General features: G+C 55.2%; 1 protein-coding gene across 1 annotated transcript; it reads right to left on the bottom strand.

Moving 5' to 3' along the window:
* Positions 1 to 13,105: 13,105 nt before the first annotated feature.
* IUM83_13442 (Phosphatidylinositol kinase (PIK-D)) lies at positions 13,106 to 16,177 on the bottom strand (the record flags this gene model as incomplete). The annotated part of the gene is made up of 2 exons (XM_067938115.1): positions 13,106 to 13,986; positions 14,080 to 16,177. 2 exons carry the CDS (start codon positions 16,175 to 16,177, stop codon positions 13,106 to 13,108), a joined length of 2,979 nt encoding a protein of 992 aa, XP_067788282.1.
* Between the last annotated feature and the right edge of the window lie 1,440 nt (positions 16,178 to 17,617).

Raw genomic sequence — 17,617 nt, 5'->3', positions numbered from 1 at the left:
TCCTCCAGCAAGACGTTCCGCGGCTCTATGTATCTCGATGGGAGGAAATCCTCTCAACGAATACGAAAACGAGCCCCTTGAGGGTTCGTTTTCGGGATACTATAGTCAACAATCCGCTCAACAATCCTGCGGGTTGGGCCGTGGGCGTCACGGATCGGCGGTGGCGGGGGTGGGAACACGCCCGGGTATGATCAGCCCCGGGCTGATCGGTATACGCCTCTCCACGACCGGGTGACCGTCGTGGAGCGTCTACAGGAGCGCTGAGTTCGCCGCCCTAAAACAGGAGCTGGCGAACCAGAAGGCCCAAGTCGCGGCGGTCTCGCAGACCGCCTCGAATATCCAGGTCGAGCTGGGGACCCAGATGAAGGGGTTGCTCCAGCGCGTCCGCGCGCTGGAGGAGAGGTTGCTCGTCGCCGAGGCCAAGTCCTCCGCTTCTGCCTCGGCTCCTGCCGAGGCTTCGGGTCAACCGAGCTAGATGGCTCGTGCTGCCGGTATGGCTTCAGCCGTCCGACGTAAAGGTCGGATGGAGGCGCATGCTAGACGGTATGTCTAGTGTGTATGCGTTGCCGTGCCGTGCCAACACAGTGAACGGCCCGATGAAGCGCGGAGCAAGCTTGCTTGCTCCGAAATCCAAAAACTTCATGTCTAGGCAGGTTTTGTGTAGCTAACAAAACTAATGAACCAACTTTAAATTCATTTGTGTTGCCTCTGCCCGCATTGTCTGCGTTCAGCTTCTGTTGATCAACAGAAGCTGCTATAATCTTGGACAAACCGAATCACGGCTTGTCTTTTGGTGATGAAACTGATTGCATCCGAGCTGAAGTCATTCAGCTCGCTCTCCATAGAGGCCCGGCCTCTGCGTGGTTCTTGCGGTGTCTGCGCCCTGCGCGAACCGTAACCTGTCCTTGTTGTTGGGGAGTCTGCGCCCTGCGCAACTCATATGTTGTCCATTGTTGCAGCTGACACTGTGCAAGTGTCAGCGGTTTTCTGACTGCTGTATTGCAGTCGTAGATCCTCCCCACTTAAAGTGGGAGCCATCACTCCGAGTAAACTCGGGAGGCGTGGATGCCGCATGGCATTCACGTAGAACGGTGTATGCCCGGTCGAGGCATGCACTGAGTTATTGATGGCAAACTCTGCCATCGATAAACACTCGCTCCAGTATTGGAACGAGTGAGCGTAACTCTTCAACATATCGACGAGCACGCGATTCACGCTCTCGGTTTGACCGTCCGTCTGCGGATGATCCGCAGTCGACATGGAAAGCTGGCTCCCAAGAAGTGTAAACACTTCTTGCCACAGGTGCGCTGTGAAGCGCGGGTCTCTGTCCGACACAATGTCGGACGGCATGCCATGGTGTTTGAACACCATGTCGACGAGCAGACGGGCCGTCTGCTTCGCGGTCACCTCTGCTGGCACCGCAGCAAGATGTACCATCTTGCTGAAACGGTCTACAAAGACCACAACACCGGTGTTCCCTCCGCTGTCCGGGGAAGACCAAAGATGAAGTCAAAGACATGGACTTCCAGCACTCCGACGGAGTCGGTAGTGATGCAGTGGAGCCTGCGCGAATGGCGCAGGCTTTACGCGTGGCATACCTCGCAAGCACGGATGTACTTGCGCACCCACTATACTGGTGGTGCCGGTAGAAGTCGCGCGTGAAGGACGTAAGTCTTCTCACGTCCGAGATATCCCGCAGTCGGGGCATCATGATACTCGTACATGATCCTGAGTCGCAGGTCATGGTCATTTGGCACGACAACGCGATCCGCGTTGTCGTCGACTACATTGTAGAGTAGCAGTCCTTCGTGCACGAAAGCGGTGTGCACGCGCTCGAAGAGTGCTTGGGCAGCTTCTGACGGGACTTGTCAGAAGGCGCTGTGCCATAGGCCAGCAAGAGCTTCGCGTCCGCGTCGTGCGCGTACGCGGCCTTCACATCATCCAACAGAGATGATGTGGGTTTGCTCGATCGCATGGCGTCAATGGCATTGACGTCAACAGCTTCTGCATAGTCCGGCCGACGTGATAACGCGTCGGCCACCACATTCAATCTTCCGGGTTTGTATTCGACCCGGAAGTTATACCTCCGCAAAGAATGAGAGCCATCTCGCCATTCTTTGTGAAATGTGGCGACTTCACTGCGGTGCGCGGTGAAGCATAGTCAGTGTAGACCACAAATGGTCTACTCCCAAGCAAATACACTCGGAACTTTGCGAGTGCATACTTCATGGCAAGGAGTTCCTTGTCATGCACCGGATAGTTGCGCTCAGCTGGCTTCAGCTGACGCGATTGGTAGTAGACGACACGATCACGGCCCTCGTGATCGTGCTGCGTGCTGCGCATCCGATCGCGAAATCGGATGCGTCACACACTACGTGAAATGGGCGATCTTGGTCAGCCACTGCCAAGATCGGCGCCTCAATCAAGCCCGCTTGACTGCATCGAAATACCTTTTGGCAATCGGGTGTCCAATTCCACACAGCTTCTTTCTTAAGAAGCTGTGACAGCGAGCGGATCTTGCCCGCATAATCCTCCACGTACTTGCACAAGTACGTGGCCAAATAAGGAACTGCCTCAGTTCCTTGACACTTGAAGGCGTTGGCCATTCATTTATCACTCTGACCTTTTCCGGGTCAGGGCGAACACCATTCTTCCCTACGAGACACCCGAGGACGGGTATCTCGCTCGCCCCGAAGATACACTTCTTCAGGTTCGCGTAGAGCTTATGCTTTCGCATAAGCTCAAGTAACTCCGGAGATGCACCCTGTGCATCTCTACGTCAGTCTTCCGTCCACAGCCCGGCTGTGGATGAATACATCATCGAAGTAGCTCGGTGCGAAGTCGCGCACCGAGCGCAACAAAATGCGTCACGCACCTGTTGAAGGTCGCAGGGGCGTTCTTAAGCCCCTGTGGCATTACTAGCCATTCCCAGAGCATGCCGCTTGGCGTGCTCACTGCCGTGAGAGGGATATCGCTCTCACGCATTAGAATTTGATAAAATCCATCTCGCAAGTCGAGAGCACTGTAAACGGTGCTCCCGGCCATCGAATCGATGATAACATCTTTTCGCGGTATCGGCGTCTGCGCCGGTACCGTCGCATCATTCAGCTTGTTGTAGGCATGAACGATGCGCCATCCACCTATGGCTTCTTGACACAGAACGTCGGAGCACTGTGCGGGGACTTTGATTCCCGCACTTGTCCTGCTACGACGACTTTCAAAGAAGTCGTCGATCGCTTTCACTTGCTCTCGCGGCGGTGGCCACTGCCGCGTGACACTGTACTTCGTGCCCGGCACGAGATCAATCTCGTGCTGAATGCCCTTATCCTGCGGAAGCTCCGCAGAAATGTCTTCCGGGAGTACGTCTTTGTACTCCCTCAACAATTCGTAATAGGGACTCGACTTCAGCGAGTCCCAACCTTATTCCTCGAAGCGCTCTCGCTTCGTCTTCGCACTGAGTGTCTTCACTCTCAGTGGTACTCTATGAAGAGCTGCCTCAGCTCTTCGCTCTCGCTCGCCGTTCTTTCGCTGTCCGAAGAACGCAGACTTATTCGATGCGTCCATCGTGCAAGTCGCGCGTGAAAGCACTTCCAGCTCATGGCTGGAAGCGAAGTCAACATCCGACGCCGTCGTCGGAGGACTAGCAGTTCCGTGTCACGATACTGGAATCCGGTATCGGTGCGCGTCAAGACGCTTAGCGTCTTGACATTCGGCGTCACCGCCGCAGTCTGCCCAGCAGACTGCTCTTGTTGCGTCTCGGTCCCGGACCGAGACTTGCGCAGCGTTTTCCGCTTGCGCCGTTTTCTTCTTGTCCAGGCCCGGCTCCGCACAGTTGTTCTTCTTGTCCAGGCCTGGCCGTGGACAGTCGTTCGCCGGCGGACCCTGTCCGCGGGCGCGCGGTATCAAGCCCGGCTTGACCGCATTTTCCTTCGTGCAGCCCGGCTGCACGGTAATATCCCTTCGCCGGCAGACCCTGTCTGCGGGCGCGCGATATCAAGCCCGGCTTGATCGCATGGCGCTTCGTCGTGCAGCCCGGCTGCACGACAGCATGAAATGCGTCAGTGCGGTACGTTTGCAACCGTCCGCACTGTTTGCAGCGTCAACTCCGGAGTTGACACGCCTTCGTCACCTCGACGCCATTCATTGGCGGAGCCCCTCATGACCGAGGGTGCGTCGGCTCCCGGAGCCGACGCGTCGTTATCGACCTGACCGCTTCGGGTCGGGGACTGTCCTACACGCTTGAACGTGGGTGTTGGTTCCCGGAACCAACACATCTTTATCTTCGACGTCGGCAGCATTGCCGACGTGGGTCTACTGTGCGCGCCCTCGCGCACTTCTTGAGCACTCGGGACAGCAGCATAAGCGCTGTCTCGACTGATGAAACCGCGCGCACCTGCTGGTGCGCGCGCTGCGGTAACAGGGCCATCGCTCTCTGTTCCGCTGTCGCGTCCGAAGCGCACGAGCGTGCGCTTCTTCCAGTCTATTACCGGATCATGCCGTGCAAGCCACGGCATGCCCATTACTACGTCGAATTTATCGTCCAGGTCCAGGACGATAAAGTGTTCGACAAACACTCGTTGCTTGTACGAGAAGCGCACGTTCACGACGCGCTTCTCGGTCTTCACGATGGCACCTGTTGCCAGTCGTACCTCCAGAAGACTTCGAGGTGTGTCTACCTCCTCGAAGTCAAGTCTTGACAGGCTTCGTAGTCGAACAAAGTTGCTCGACGCGCCTTAGTCTACCAATGCTCGAAGAGAGTCACTCGCTCTCTTCGAGTAAACCTATCAAGATGACTAGGTTTGGCCTGTCATCTTGTTTCTTACAGTGAGAGCTGGTCTCACTGGGGCTGCAGTCCTCAGTGTCGCGTGCCCGATGTCGGCACGCGCGACTGCAATACCAGTAGGGCGCCCCGCGCCTACTGGATATTCGCGTTTTTGTTTGTTCGCGGCGATGCCCAGCATCGCCACGACGGCTACTATTGTAGTGCACGGGGCCGTGCACTCTCTGGCAAAGTGACCGATCCTTCCGCAACGGAAGCATCGCACATTATTTCCGTGCTGCTGGTGACCAGCAGCCGTTGCATCGAGAGGTCCATTGGTTCCGGACCTCCCGTGCTCACTACCGGGCGCGGTTGCGACCTCGGCACGCTCGCATGCAGTTTAGCCTGCCGCAGGCTAAACTCTTCTTGCATTGCGAGAGTAATCGCAGCTTCGAGTACTCGGGTACTCTCGGAAGAGATAGGTCTTCACAGGCCCATCTCTCAGTCCTTCATGAACGTGACGACTTTAGTCGCCGCGTCTATCGGGTTGGTCACGATGTTCGAGACCAAGTACCGTGCACGCTGCGCGTAAGCATGGACGTCATGCTTACCCTGCTGCAGGTCGAGGAATTCCGTCCTCGACCGGAATTCATTGCGGGGGCTCAAACGCTTGTTTGAGCTCCTCTTCGAATATCTCGTACGTGCTAAAGCACGTAGGATCTGAAGTCGGCGTCCGTACGCCCAACTCCTCGCTCGTCCGCCAAGACATGACATGGCGAACGCAACCTTTGACAACGGGTCGACGATACGTCGAGCCGCAATGGCTGTGTCGAGTTCGACAAGCCATCGGAGGAGAGGCTCGCCCTCTCTTCCTACATAATTGCTCACGCTCCTTCATGATGAATCCCAGAGCAACACCATGTTGCTCTGTCGGCGATAGCGTACGCAACATTGTAGCTATCGCCGCCTCCCCAATGACTGTTGACAGTCGTTTGGAGGCCTCCACTCTGGATCCGACAGGTGGGGGCAGTCCGCGCGTGCAACATGAGTTGCAGGCGTATTGGAGCTCTCCATGGGCACCTCCGTGCTCATGTGGTTCTCAGCTCCGCGTTCGTACACCTCGTACGAACGTCAAGTAGTCGGTCGTTGGACGGACTACAAAGTGCTACCAGGTGTAGTGGGCCTACTTTGGCTCACTACTTTAGCTTACGTCGCGCTACGTGTGTGAGGGAAGCGTAGGAGTTTATTAATAATTTGAATTAATTATACTTGAGTCCACAAGTATAATATAAATCAAATAAAACACCAAATAGGTAGTTTAAGGTAAAATGAGAACTGTATTGTTTGTAAATTGATCTTCCTCTAAAATCTGCTAAAAACTGTTTATCATCTATGAAAGGGTTGGCAGCGGCTGGCTGTCAGAGCCCCGCTAATATGCATGTCTCTGATTGGTAGAAAGATGCTGCTTTCTACCAATAGGATCTTTTGGGTATGTGTGGACCACTCACTGTGGTGGTCCACTTCAATGTATCCATCGGTGTGTCTTACACCAATGTGAGGAAGTATCCAAAACGTTTAACAGATAACCTATCTGTTAAATTCACAAGTGGCTTGCAGCCACTTGTACGTGTAACCCCGTTACACCGACTGCTGATGTAACTGAGGGGATGCTGATCGCCGAGATCGACCACATCGCTGGGAGCGTGATGAACGACACTTTGCCCGACATAAAGGCCTTGTTTAAGAGCAAGCTTCGCCTGAACATGACCGAGGACGATGTCGAGGCTAGGGTGCTCGACTATTTCAACTGCTTCGGCCAGGTCACGCGTTCTAATGGCCTGTCGGAGTGCTTCGAAGGAGAAGCTGGGAGGCGTGAACGGTGCAAGCGATTGGTGGCCTCGCTTCATCCTGCGACGCTGAAAGCTGACGTGAAGCTGTGCATTCGCTACTCGCATAAGCCAGCCGCCACTGACCCACGACTGCTGTACGAGCTCATTGTGGAGAAAGCGACTGAGCACGAGCGGCAGTTCCGACGACTGAAGTCGGAGAAGCGCGGCAAGTTTGAGAAGCGCGACCGAAGTGGACGCGATGAGCCCCAGCCGGATAAGGATCGCCTTCGCAAAGACAAAAGGAAGTCGCGCGGATCGAAGTCGCGGAACCCCCTAGCCGTGGAAACTACTCGGACTGCGACGGAAACCAAGCCTCCGGCCAAGGCGGCTAAGCTGCCACCCAGTCCGTGCCCGAAATGCAAAGAGATGCATTGGATCCGTGATTGCCCGAAAGCCACCACAGAGGCCGAGAAGGACGAGCTACACAAGACTCTGCGTGAGCGGGCCAAGGCCAAGCGTTCTCGACTCAAACGACTAGGCGAACTCCTTCCTATTTGTGGTCGCGAGGTGACCGTGAACGGAGTGCTGCGCCTGCCTTACTGCCCTGACAGTGGCTCTGACTACACTGTTATTGGCCATTCACACTGGGAACTCTTGAAGACCAAGGACCCAAGTGTGGAAGCTGAAGACTCGTCAACCCGGTACGGAATCAGGCATACGGTTCTACCTGGGTGACGGCCGACAAGAAAGGTCAGACTATATCTGCTGATCCACACTGCTGCGGGACCGGTGGAGCCGATGAGCGCGGTAGATGTATTGATCGCCGATGTCGATGACGACGAGTTCATAGTGGGCAACGATTTACTTCTTTCTCTTGGCATCGACGTGGACAGACAGCTGGAAATGTTGGCCGACCGCGGAAATGATGAAACTAGCGGGGACAATATCAAACTGGAAGCTGATGAACCGCCGGTTGCTGCCACTAGCTCGAGTGATGAAGACATTTTCGCGGCTGTGGAGCGACTGCTGAATCGTGCCTTGGAGAATGGGTTTCCTGTGGATCGACTGGAGACTCTCAGGACAATTGTCCATGCTTACGACGTGTGGCGCTTGGAGCTGCGTGATGACCCACCAGCGAATGTGCCGCCAATGGAGGTGCGACTACGCGACGGGGCTCGACCCGTGAAGTGTAAGCCTCGCAAATACCCTCCACACATTCGTCATTTTCTCCGTGAATTTAACTCTCGGTTGGTTACGTTAGGACTGGTCTACGAGAACCCGGACAGTCGATGGGCGAGCCCCGTTTTGCCAGTCAAGAAATCTGCCGACCTCATGGACCTCCGCCAGACGACGGACTACCGAGCGGTGAACGAATTGACGGACGTCCGCGCTGCAGTGATGCCTATTTTATCATTAGCAGTGGAACATGCACGTGGAATGAACCATTTTGGACTTTTCGATTTTCTCAAAGACTTTTGGCAACTCCCTCTGGCTGAACTTTGCCAGGAGTTCCTATCCTATATGACAGATGAAAATTTTTTCACTCCTCGACGTGTTCCTCAAGGCAGCAGTGATGCCGTCATATTTTTCCAGCAAACTATGGAGAAGTGTTTCGCTACGTTACTCTATGATCACCTCCTTATCTGGATCGATGACCTTCTACTCTACGCAAACGACATCGACGTCTACCTTGACAAGCTCGCTGAGCTATTCTCTTTGCTGAATCAGTTTGGCTTAAAACTGAGTGCGAAGAAGTCAAGCCTCTACCAGACTCAAGTGAAGTGGTGTGGAAAGGTTATCGATGGCCACGGCATCCGGCATGATGGAGAACGAATTGACTCGCTGCGTTCACTGCCCTATCCACGAACCGCTGGCGAGCTTCAGCAATTCGTGTGTGCCATCAACTGGATGCGCGAGAGCATTATTGATTTCGCCCGGCAAGTGGATCCACTCCAACGACGTCTCGACGCAGCGCTGGCTAGTACAAAGCGGACTCGACGTGCAGCTGCTAGCATTGAGATTGAGCTTACCGACGACGAACGTCGAGCGTTTGATGATGTCAAGGAGGCTCTGGCGACAGCAGCCACCCTCGACTTTCCCGATGACAGTGCGACGACGTGTTTGTTTACCGACGCCTCTGATGTGGGATACGCAGTGATTGTTACGCAAGTAGCGGACTTCGATCCCAAGAAGCCGGCGACGGAACAGCAGCATCGCTTGATCCACTGCACGAGTGGCACTTTCACTGGCAGTCAGTGCAATTGGACTGTCATTGAAAAGGAGGCCTACCCGATCGTAGTAGCCTGCGATAAACTCGATTATCTGCTACTGCGCCCCAAGCCATTTCGCATGTACTGCGATCATCGGAATTTAATCCACGTTTTCGCGCCTCACGAATCCGTGAAGAAGCACGTAAGAGGCAAACTGCTACGGTGGGCAATGAAGTTGATGAACTATCGCTACGTAGTGGAGCACGTTCCCGGGCCTGATAACGTGTGGGCAGACATGATCTCCCGTTGGGCCGGGAACCACAATCCAACTGTGACGCGCCTCAAGACCGTCCGTGCCTCGCCGCAGACTGCTACCGAGTCAGTTTCGACCCTGCGCCCGCTGGACGATGAACATTTTGTATGGCCTACTCTCCAAGAGCTTCGCGAGGTGCAGGCCATGAACTCGCCTCCCGCTGGAGCTGTTCGGACCGAGAACGGCCTACTCACACTCCACGACCGCTTGTGGATTCCTCCCGATGCCAAGGAACTCCTACAGCGTCTCTGCATTGTGGCCCATTGTGGTGCCCAGGGCCATCGCGGCCAGCACGCAATGGTCGCCCACCTCCAACGCCTTTTCGCCATCGACCATGTTGCGGCAGTAGTGGCCAAGTTCGTCAAGGACTGCCTGCTGTGTCTGCATTCGAAGGGGGGAAAGATTATACCTCGTCCATGGAGCGAGACGATCGAGTGCAGCACGCGTAATGGTGTCTTGCATTTCGACTACCTCTACATGGGCGAAAGCTATGGTGACAGCAAGTACCTGCTTGTTCTCAAAGACCACGCCACGCATTACTGCGAGTTAGTAGTAGCAGACACACCAGATAGCACTGTGGTGGTGGAAGCGCTGCTGGCGTGGCACTCACGATTTGGAATCCCGCCGGATTGGATCTCGGATAATGGCACCCACTTCAAGAACGAAGTGGTGGCAGAGCTGAGCAGACGTCTCCGCACACAGCAGACGTTCACGCCAGCCTATAGCCCATGGGTCAATGGATCCATCGAGCGCGTCAATAGGGACATACTCCAAGTGGTGAGAATAATGATCTTGACGTACAAGATCAGCTACAAGGACTGGGTGTACCTCGTGCCCATGATCCAAGCGAATCTCAATCACACGCCCGTGCCTTCGCTGGGCAACAAGGCGCCTGTGGAGCATTTTACTGGGCTTCAGTGCCCTACGCCGCTGCGGGAATTCTACCTGCCTGACAAAGGTGGACTGCAAGAAGTTCCAGCCAGTGAGCAGATCGACGAATACCTCGATGAACTGCGTAGCACTTGCATGCGATGCACTGCAAGGTGGAAGATCGACGGCTACAACAACGCCTGCTAAACAAGAAACGTGAGCGAGGAGAGAACCTCGTGAATTTCGCTGTGGGCGACTACGTGTTGCGATCTCGAGTGGATGCGAAGCACAGGAATAAACTCCAGGTGACCTGGGTAGGTCCCTACCGTGTGGTGCGTGCAGATGCACACTCATTCAGAGTCCAGCACTTGGTGACTGGTGACGAGCTGGACGTGCATGCTTCGCGGTTGAAGATGTACGCTGACAGCAGTTTGGACGTGATGAACTCCTGGAACATGTTGCTTCGCAAGGGATTATCTTGGCCGTGGATAAGCTTAACGAACATCGGTGGAACGACAACATCAAGGACTACGAGATATGTGTCAGCTGGAAAGGACTTCAGCAGATTGAAGACTCATATGAGCCTGTCAAGAGTCTCGCCAAGGAAATCCGTGTTCTCGTTGACAACTATGCCACTAAAGCCAACGACTCCAAGTTCACTGAGTACTGGAACAAGCTGCAAGGTGTTGTGATGGAGCCGACGCTCTCACTTCCACCAACCAGGTCCCAGCCACCAGCAGACCAACAACCGCGCGCGTCACAGGATGCCGTGCACCAACCGCAGCGTCGCATGACCAGCAGGAAACGACGACGACGTCAACCCGCAAGAGGAGCTGCCACCAGCGACTTAAGCACTACTGCCTCTGCTAGGGTCCTACCCTCAGCACAAGTACGGCAACCGCGACGGGCCCAGGATGAGGACGGCCAGAAGCACATCAATGCCGAGGGTCATGACTCTCAGCCTCCTCTAGGCAGCCGTACCAGATCGACGACTTCGGCCGCACCGACCTCGGCAACAGGAGCGCCATCGCTTGAGCCAGCGTCAAAGCGTGCCCGCCGGCAGCGACGATCGCGATCAATGACTCTGGTAGCACCGACTTCGACAGCAGGGTCTACTACGTCTGCTTCGACGTCAGGGCGTGCTCACCAGCTACGGAGATCGACTCGGTCCAGAAAGCCTCGCAAGAACCGTGCTTAGCTGGGTCTCCCCGAGGTTCCACGCAGGATGAGCAAGAAGTGGTAGTCGAGCGCAAGTATGGAACTACAACACCAACTACTGGCCTGTTGTCGGACCATCAACAGTGCCCATGGTGGACTCGCACTGAGACCAAGCTTCGGGGGCTGTGTAGTGGCTGACGGTTACACCGGACCTTGAAGTTAACCAGCTTGGCTCAGCTGTCGATCCTGAAGGGACGTGGTGATCACAGACCGCCCCTTGATGCCCCAGATGTGTCCAACGGCTCCTAGCCATTCACATGGGGTCTGCATGTTCTCCAGGTCTGGATGTCCGTGCCTGACCTGGGCTGCATATGGAACTTTGTATATGATGCATGTCTGTTTGTTAAAGGATCGTCAATAGGACGATCCGTCTCTCACTTCAACCCGTGCTGGGGGGACGCCTCTGGACACGGTTAATCGACGAGACAGAGAGAAGGGCTGGTCAGCATCAGTCCCGGACCTCACTCTTCATTTTCCTGTCTAGGAGACAAATACACTAAGCTACAAGTTCCTGCGGGTTAAGCCCCCGCACTATCGTGTTCGACCTTTTGAATCTTCCTGACCCGGGATACACTACAGGGGCACAGCCACCAACGTCGTGTGGTCACGCATCCCTCAACTTGCTGTTGTGGCATTCTTCAAGGACAACGACTGCGCTGGCGAGGTCATTTTTACGACGGATCCCTCTCGATCCGCTGGTTCGCACCCGTTCAACATCGGACCGATTGGTAAGGTCATCAAGTCCCTCATGGTTTTGGAGTACTCGGAGCATCCTGTCGGAGGCTTAGTAAACGAGTGTTTCCCTGCTCTGGATAAACTGCTCGAGAGCGCGAATTCGACTAACAGCTCGGACAGCAACTCCAGCTACGCGGAAGGAATCCCTACCGTGACGATCCTGCCCATGCTCGAAGGAAATTTTTCCTCTAACTGGATGGACCCCCTCTCCGATGGAGTCTCGAGCTCGAGCTCACTCTAGTTGCGTTTTAAATACTTCGAAGTAATACTCCTTACGCATCATAGGTGCGGTAGCTATTTGAATAAAGTGAATACAGATTTGCTTCGCGTAAAGTAGGTTCTGATGTTGTGGTGACAAAATCAAAACCAGAAATTTTCTTGTTACAAGCACCGGCGAATTCCTTCTCCAATTCCGACCCATGAAAGCGAATGGAATGAGCCCTTGGCGAACGGGAAAAATCCCAGCGCTAACATCATCATTAAATTATTCCGTTTGAGAGAGCAGATCTTACTCGACGTGATCCAAACTTCAGTTTCGTTCCCGCCGAAGTTGCTTGAGAACGTAAGGTTGTGGGCGTGTGTACCATACCCACTGACGAGATAAAAGCTCGACCAACTCCATGCTCTTGATGCAGTCGATGTGTACGCCCATCGTATCGCGCCATTTCGAGGGAATTTGTATCAAGCAGGAAGCATTCGACGTGTCGACTTCAACATGCAACTTCGGTCCCACGAAGCTGACAATTCGCCACCGCCTCCCCACTCTGAAGACCGCGGTGCGCCAAGACTTATGCATGCTTGCACAGGCACACCTGGACGTGTACCCTCCGTTTCCAGTGGCTTCATGAAACCAGCAGTGAATGACGATGCGCTGAAGACCATAAAGCTAGGTAAACCGACCGTGGATTTTCACTCACTTCATAAGGTTCTCCATGTCACCTCTACCTGAACGATGCTTAACTAACGCAGCCACCTGAATCATGCAGTGTATGCCATGCACAGTGGTTCTCCAGAATGAGAGCCTATGCTAGAAGTTCAACACAGTGGGCAATAAAGTATGTATTTATGTTACCACAAACTCACCACATCCCAAAAACAGCGTAAAGCTTCAGCTTCAACTTCCACCACACCCCTCTGTACGCTTGCTAATATGTACTCGCCGGGCACCTTTTCACCGCTGAGGGCCACTACCCCACATGTACTTGTAGATGGAAGAAGCACCGCTGGTGAGTGAGCTTGCGACGGTTGAAACAGTAGCCTCGACTGCCTCCACACCGATTTTGACGGACGAACCCACAGATGTCATGCCCTTCGATACCGTTTTCTCGTTGGAATGGGCGTGAACAAAATCGCTGAGCTTCATACCGATACGTTCGTTCAGCTTGCCTTCCATCCGCAGCATCAGCGCCGTAGCTGCCTCATCGTCTGACTGACCTGGCAGGAAGCGTTCGATCACAAAGGCTTCAAGGTCACTTTGGGTGTAGTTAACTCCGAAATCCGTGATCTCAGGCAGTGCCTTCACCACCAGCGTCAGCATGATCATGAACAGACTGACGTGCCGCCTCAAACAGTTGAATGCGATCACACAAAGCTGCTTGAACTGCTCGAATTGCTGCGTCTGCGTGCCTCCAAGTGCCTCAATCATGTAGTGATCAAGCCGCATGGGAGGCTGCAGCGGCTTCGGATCTTTACCGAGGATGAAACCGTAGTCGATGTGGAACAAAATACCGTCTTTCGTAAGCATCACATTGTCTGCGTGACGATCTCCAACGCCCAGCAGGAATGTGATCACGGTGTAAGCTGCTAGACTCTCCCGGAACGACGAGGAGATGTCGCTAAGAGTGCGGTGTCCGTTGTAGTGGTGTAGGAAGTTCATAATTGTGCCGTGATCGCGGATGATCGAGTACAGTGTGTGGGCATTCTCCACAATCTCAATGAGCCCGTCGAAGCTGCTTGTCGGGAGCACGCGGTAGGTCACCAATGGGATGTCTAGTCGGGTTTCTTGCTTCAAGATGAGATACATGACGTTGATAATGTTCTGAACGATCGAGTCTTTCCGCAGATCATCCCGTTTGTACATGAGGCGATAGTGGGGAAGCTTATGTGTACGACGACTCCACGTATTCCGTTGAGACTCCAGAGTACCATCAGTCGAGTATTCTCCTTCCTCCTCGCGATCGACGCCCGTGCACGTGATGATCATGGGCGCCTCCGCGCTTCGCTTCACCTCAATTTTCTTGTAGTTAACCCCGCTGACCTTCACCTGCGGATCCACCGGCAGACGCAGAAGTGGCCATTTTTGTTCGCCGTTCGCAACTTCTTGGGCAGATTCACCTGGCTTTCTATCATCTGTAGACGTCCCAAGAGACGACTTCTTGATCGATGTTTGCAAGATACGCCGAACGTCTTCGACAGGAATACGAGGCGGAATCTTCCACATTATGTCCACCAACTCTTGGCCCCGAAGAAGCTGCTCCGCGATATCGTCATTGGCAAATTTCCTTGATTCTACCAGACGTCCGCCCGAGGACTTGTCTTTGAACTGCGCTAGCGTAAGCAGTAGTCGCTGCTTCATCCCGTCAAATTTACGGCGGCAGCTCGGGTCTTCAGCCATTACAGTGAGGCCCCAGTATAAATCGTAGCAGAAGCGGATGTCACATTGCGCTTGTCGTATCAATGACTCCCCGAGCTTGCTCCCAGCTGCGTTAGACTCGACGCTCAGACTGTGTAGGAGTACCTGCAAGTAGCTCCACCACTCGTTCTCCGTCGCATTCTTCAGCAGTGCATCCACCGCCATTGCGCGCAGACGATGGTTGCAAATGGTTTCGTCCGCCAAGATTTCCAGAGCGTCCACACTACCAATCTGCGGCTTGCAGAGCCGCGAGCACATAGTCAGCATGCACTTGTGCTTGCGCTGTTGCTGCAGCAGCTCCATAACATCGTCGACGAGTTGGGAGTTCCTCTCTCGCCGCCTTCTAGCTCCTTGAGGACTTTCAACGTCGCTCGCAGTCATATCCGTGCCGAGATACTCCGTTTCGTCCTCTTCCGAAAAATCGACAGCCTTGACGAGCTGCAGCAGCCACTTGGTATGCCCACCAAGAAACTTGCGGTTGATAATCAGCATCTTCTTCTCTCTCTCCGACAGTCGGTGCGTAGGCAAATAATACTGGATCTGTCGGAACATCGACAGACACATGATGGTCGCGCGGTGCCACTTTCGGCACACCTGCCCGAGCGTGCGCAGCTCTTGCAGGTCAAACTCACACAGCTCGAACACCTTGACCGTATTATAATGATGCCGCCTCTGCTGCAGCGCGCACGCGCAGTCGTCACAAACTCGCTGCATGACGCTGCCATCGGGCACAGGCATCGCGCCGTGCGCGGTCGGCGTCGCCAACGCGCCGCTGCTGGACAGCGAGGACGAGGCGCTGCCCGACCTGGCCCTGTTGGGCGTGAACCTGCTGATGACGTTGTTCTCCTGCAGCCTCTGCACGTCCTTGAGGAACTTCTCCTGCTGCTCCTCGGGCGAGAGGCGGAGCGAGCCCGAGTCCGCGAACGACTGCGCGTGCCTGGCCCCCAGTCCGTCCACGGCGCCCGAAGACGCGCTCGGACTCGAGTAGGACGTCAGGTACCAGCTGATGTTGCCGATGAGGTCGCTGGCATTGGTCGTGAGCGAGTTGTACGCCGGCGACACGGGCGTGGCCTCGTAGTCCCCGGGGATCACCACGCGCTGGCTCGAGCACGCCGAGCAGAAGATGCGGCCGCACGCGCGGCAGTGGTGCTTGCGTACCAGCAGCGAGAAGACCGTGTGGCACCTGAAGCAGGCGAACACGGCGTCGTCCTGCACCCACGAGGACAGCCGGCGCGGCTGCACGAAGCGGTACATGTCCTGGCCGAGCTGGCCGTCGTCGCCCGTGGCCCAGTCCTCGTCCTCTGCGCTGCTGTCCATGTGGACGGAGCGTCGTGCGTCGTCCTCGCTCTCCTCCAACATGTCCTCGCTGCCCTCGTAGACCGAGTCCAGCATGCCGCCGCCGTAGGCGGGCGGGCCGGCGTCCTCTGCGCCGTCCAGGAAGGAGGAGGGAGTGGTGGGAGGCGGGAAGCGCCGCACAGGCTGCGGCGCGCGGCCGGTGGACGCCGGGGGCTGGCGGCGGCGCTTCTGCTGCTGCTGGAGGCTGCTGCGCGCCTCCAGGATCTGCGAGAAGGACAGGTCCACGGCCGACGGAGACGCGTCCTGGCTGTACATGGCGCGTGCAGGCGGCGGACGCGCGACGGAGCGAGGGCGTGTGCGTGTGCGTGTGCGTGCGTGGGGTGTGGCGGACTTCAGGTAAGACGCGGGGCTTGGCGCCGCCCGTTACGACGGATTTAGAGGTGGAAGGTGACGCCGGCCGAGGACTCGTCCAGGTGAGCTTGACTTTGTTGACTTTTGAGCTTTTCTCGTTGTGAACCCTGGGGAAGGTGGTAGCGGGTTGGAAAGGGTCTCATTTATTTTGGTGAGGTACCTATTCTCTGGATGTTATCCAGAGGCCAGATTTTATCCAGGGTGACAGTTTTGACCGATTGTTTTGTTGCCGTGTATTATCTCGTATCTCTTTCGAGTTCCTTTTGCTTTCGCCTGCGTGTCTGTAGTTGAGTCTTTCGTAAGTTTTGCGTCGGCTCCTCTTGGGGCGACACCAGACCGTGCAGAGCTTCTTCTGCGTTGGTCTCCTGGTCGGGTCTTCCCAGTATCAACCGCTTTGCAAATGCCGTTCTCCTGGCGAGAGATTCCACACCACTTCGTCTCAATCAAGCCCAGATCTCAATAGCAGTTGTATGAATGCCACCGCTCACAAAAATATTAGGTGCTTGCCGTTCGGGAAGTGCTGCGGGCTTGTGGCTGCATCAGCGAAATCGACCAAGAACCATGCATCACGTCGCTTGATCACGTTCGACCAGCGGATTTCTCGATGGATCACCTTTTTACGGGCATCGATCGAGGAGGGGTGACTTGCAAATTGATGTTCGAGATATAAACAGTTTATTACACGCACGCTACTTATTGCTGCGAATGATCTTCGCATGAGCACTAACTTCTCTCGATAGCTGTTGCCTACCGCGGCTTTGTTTTGGTTCACGCACGGGTCTGGTACGGTACGGACGATGGACGCAGCACTAAAAGTCTCACGTTTGGACACTGACGAACATGGCATCCGCTTACTGCAGGCTTGGTGGACGGCGCCGTCGTTGCCGGGGGGGGGGGGAGTGCCTTGGTGGCGGGCGCCGTCGTCGACGGGGTGTCGTCACTTTCGTTCGAAGTCTCGCCGGCGACTTGGTCATGCTGCTGGGTTTGGTCGGATTGAGCAGTCTGACCAGTTTGGACCGCCATTCGCGAGCTGCCGCCCTCGCACGTTTCGGTGTCGCCGGCGTCAAAGTCCTGGGTCGAGTAGTGCTTGTACGTTGTACGTACTGCTCTCGCTGTACGCGTAAGACGTACTCATCATGGTGTAGTCGGCACCAAGGATGTTGGCACGGTGACCCGGTAAGTTCATCCAGGACTTCATCACGGACTTCACGTCCTCCTGGCCGGCAGCGACGTCCTCCGCCTCCGCATTCCAAAAGTCTGCGCCCCCACAAGAAAAACAGGGGAACTCATAATTTAAAAATTAATGAGATGCTCTCCATAGTTTGAGCGCTAATTAGATGCTCC

Source organism: Phytophthora cinnamomi, assembly GCF_018691715.1.
Source record: "Phytophthora cinnamomi strain GKB4 chromosome Unknown Contig54, whole genome shotgun sequence".
Lineage (NCBI taxonomy): Eukaryota > Oomycota > Peronosporomycetes > Peronosporales > Peronosporaceae > Phytophthora > Phytophthora cinnamomi.
The sequence above is the reverse complement of the archived record's forward strand: the minus strand, read 5'-3'. Positions and strand labels throughout refer to the sequence as shown.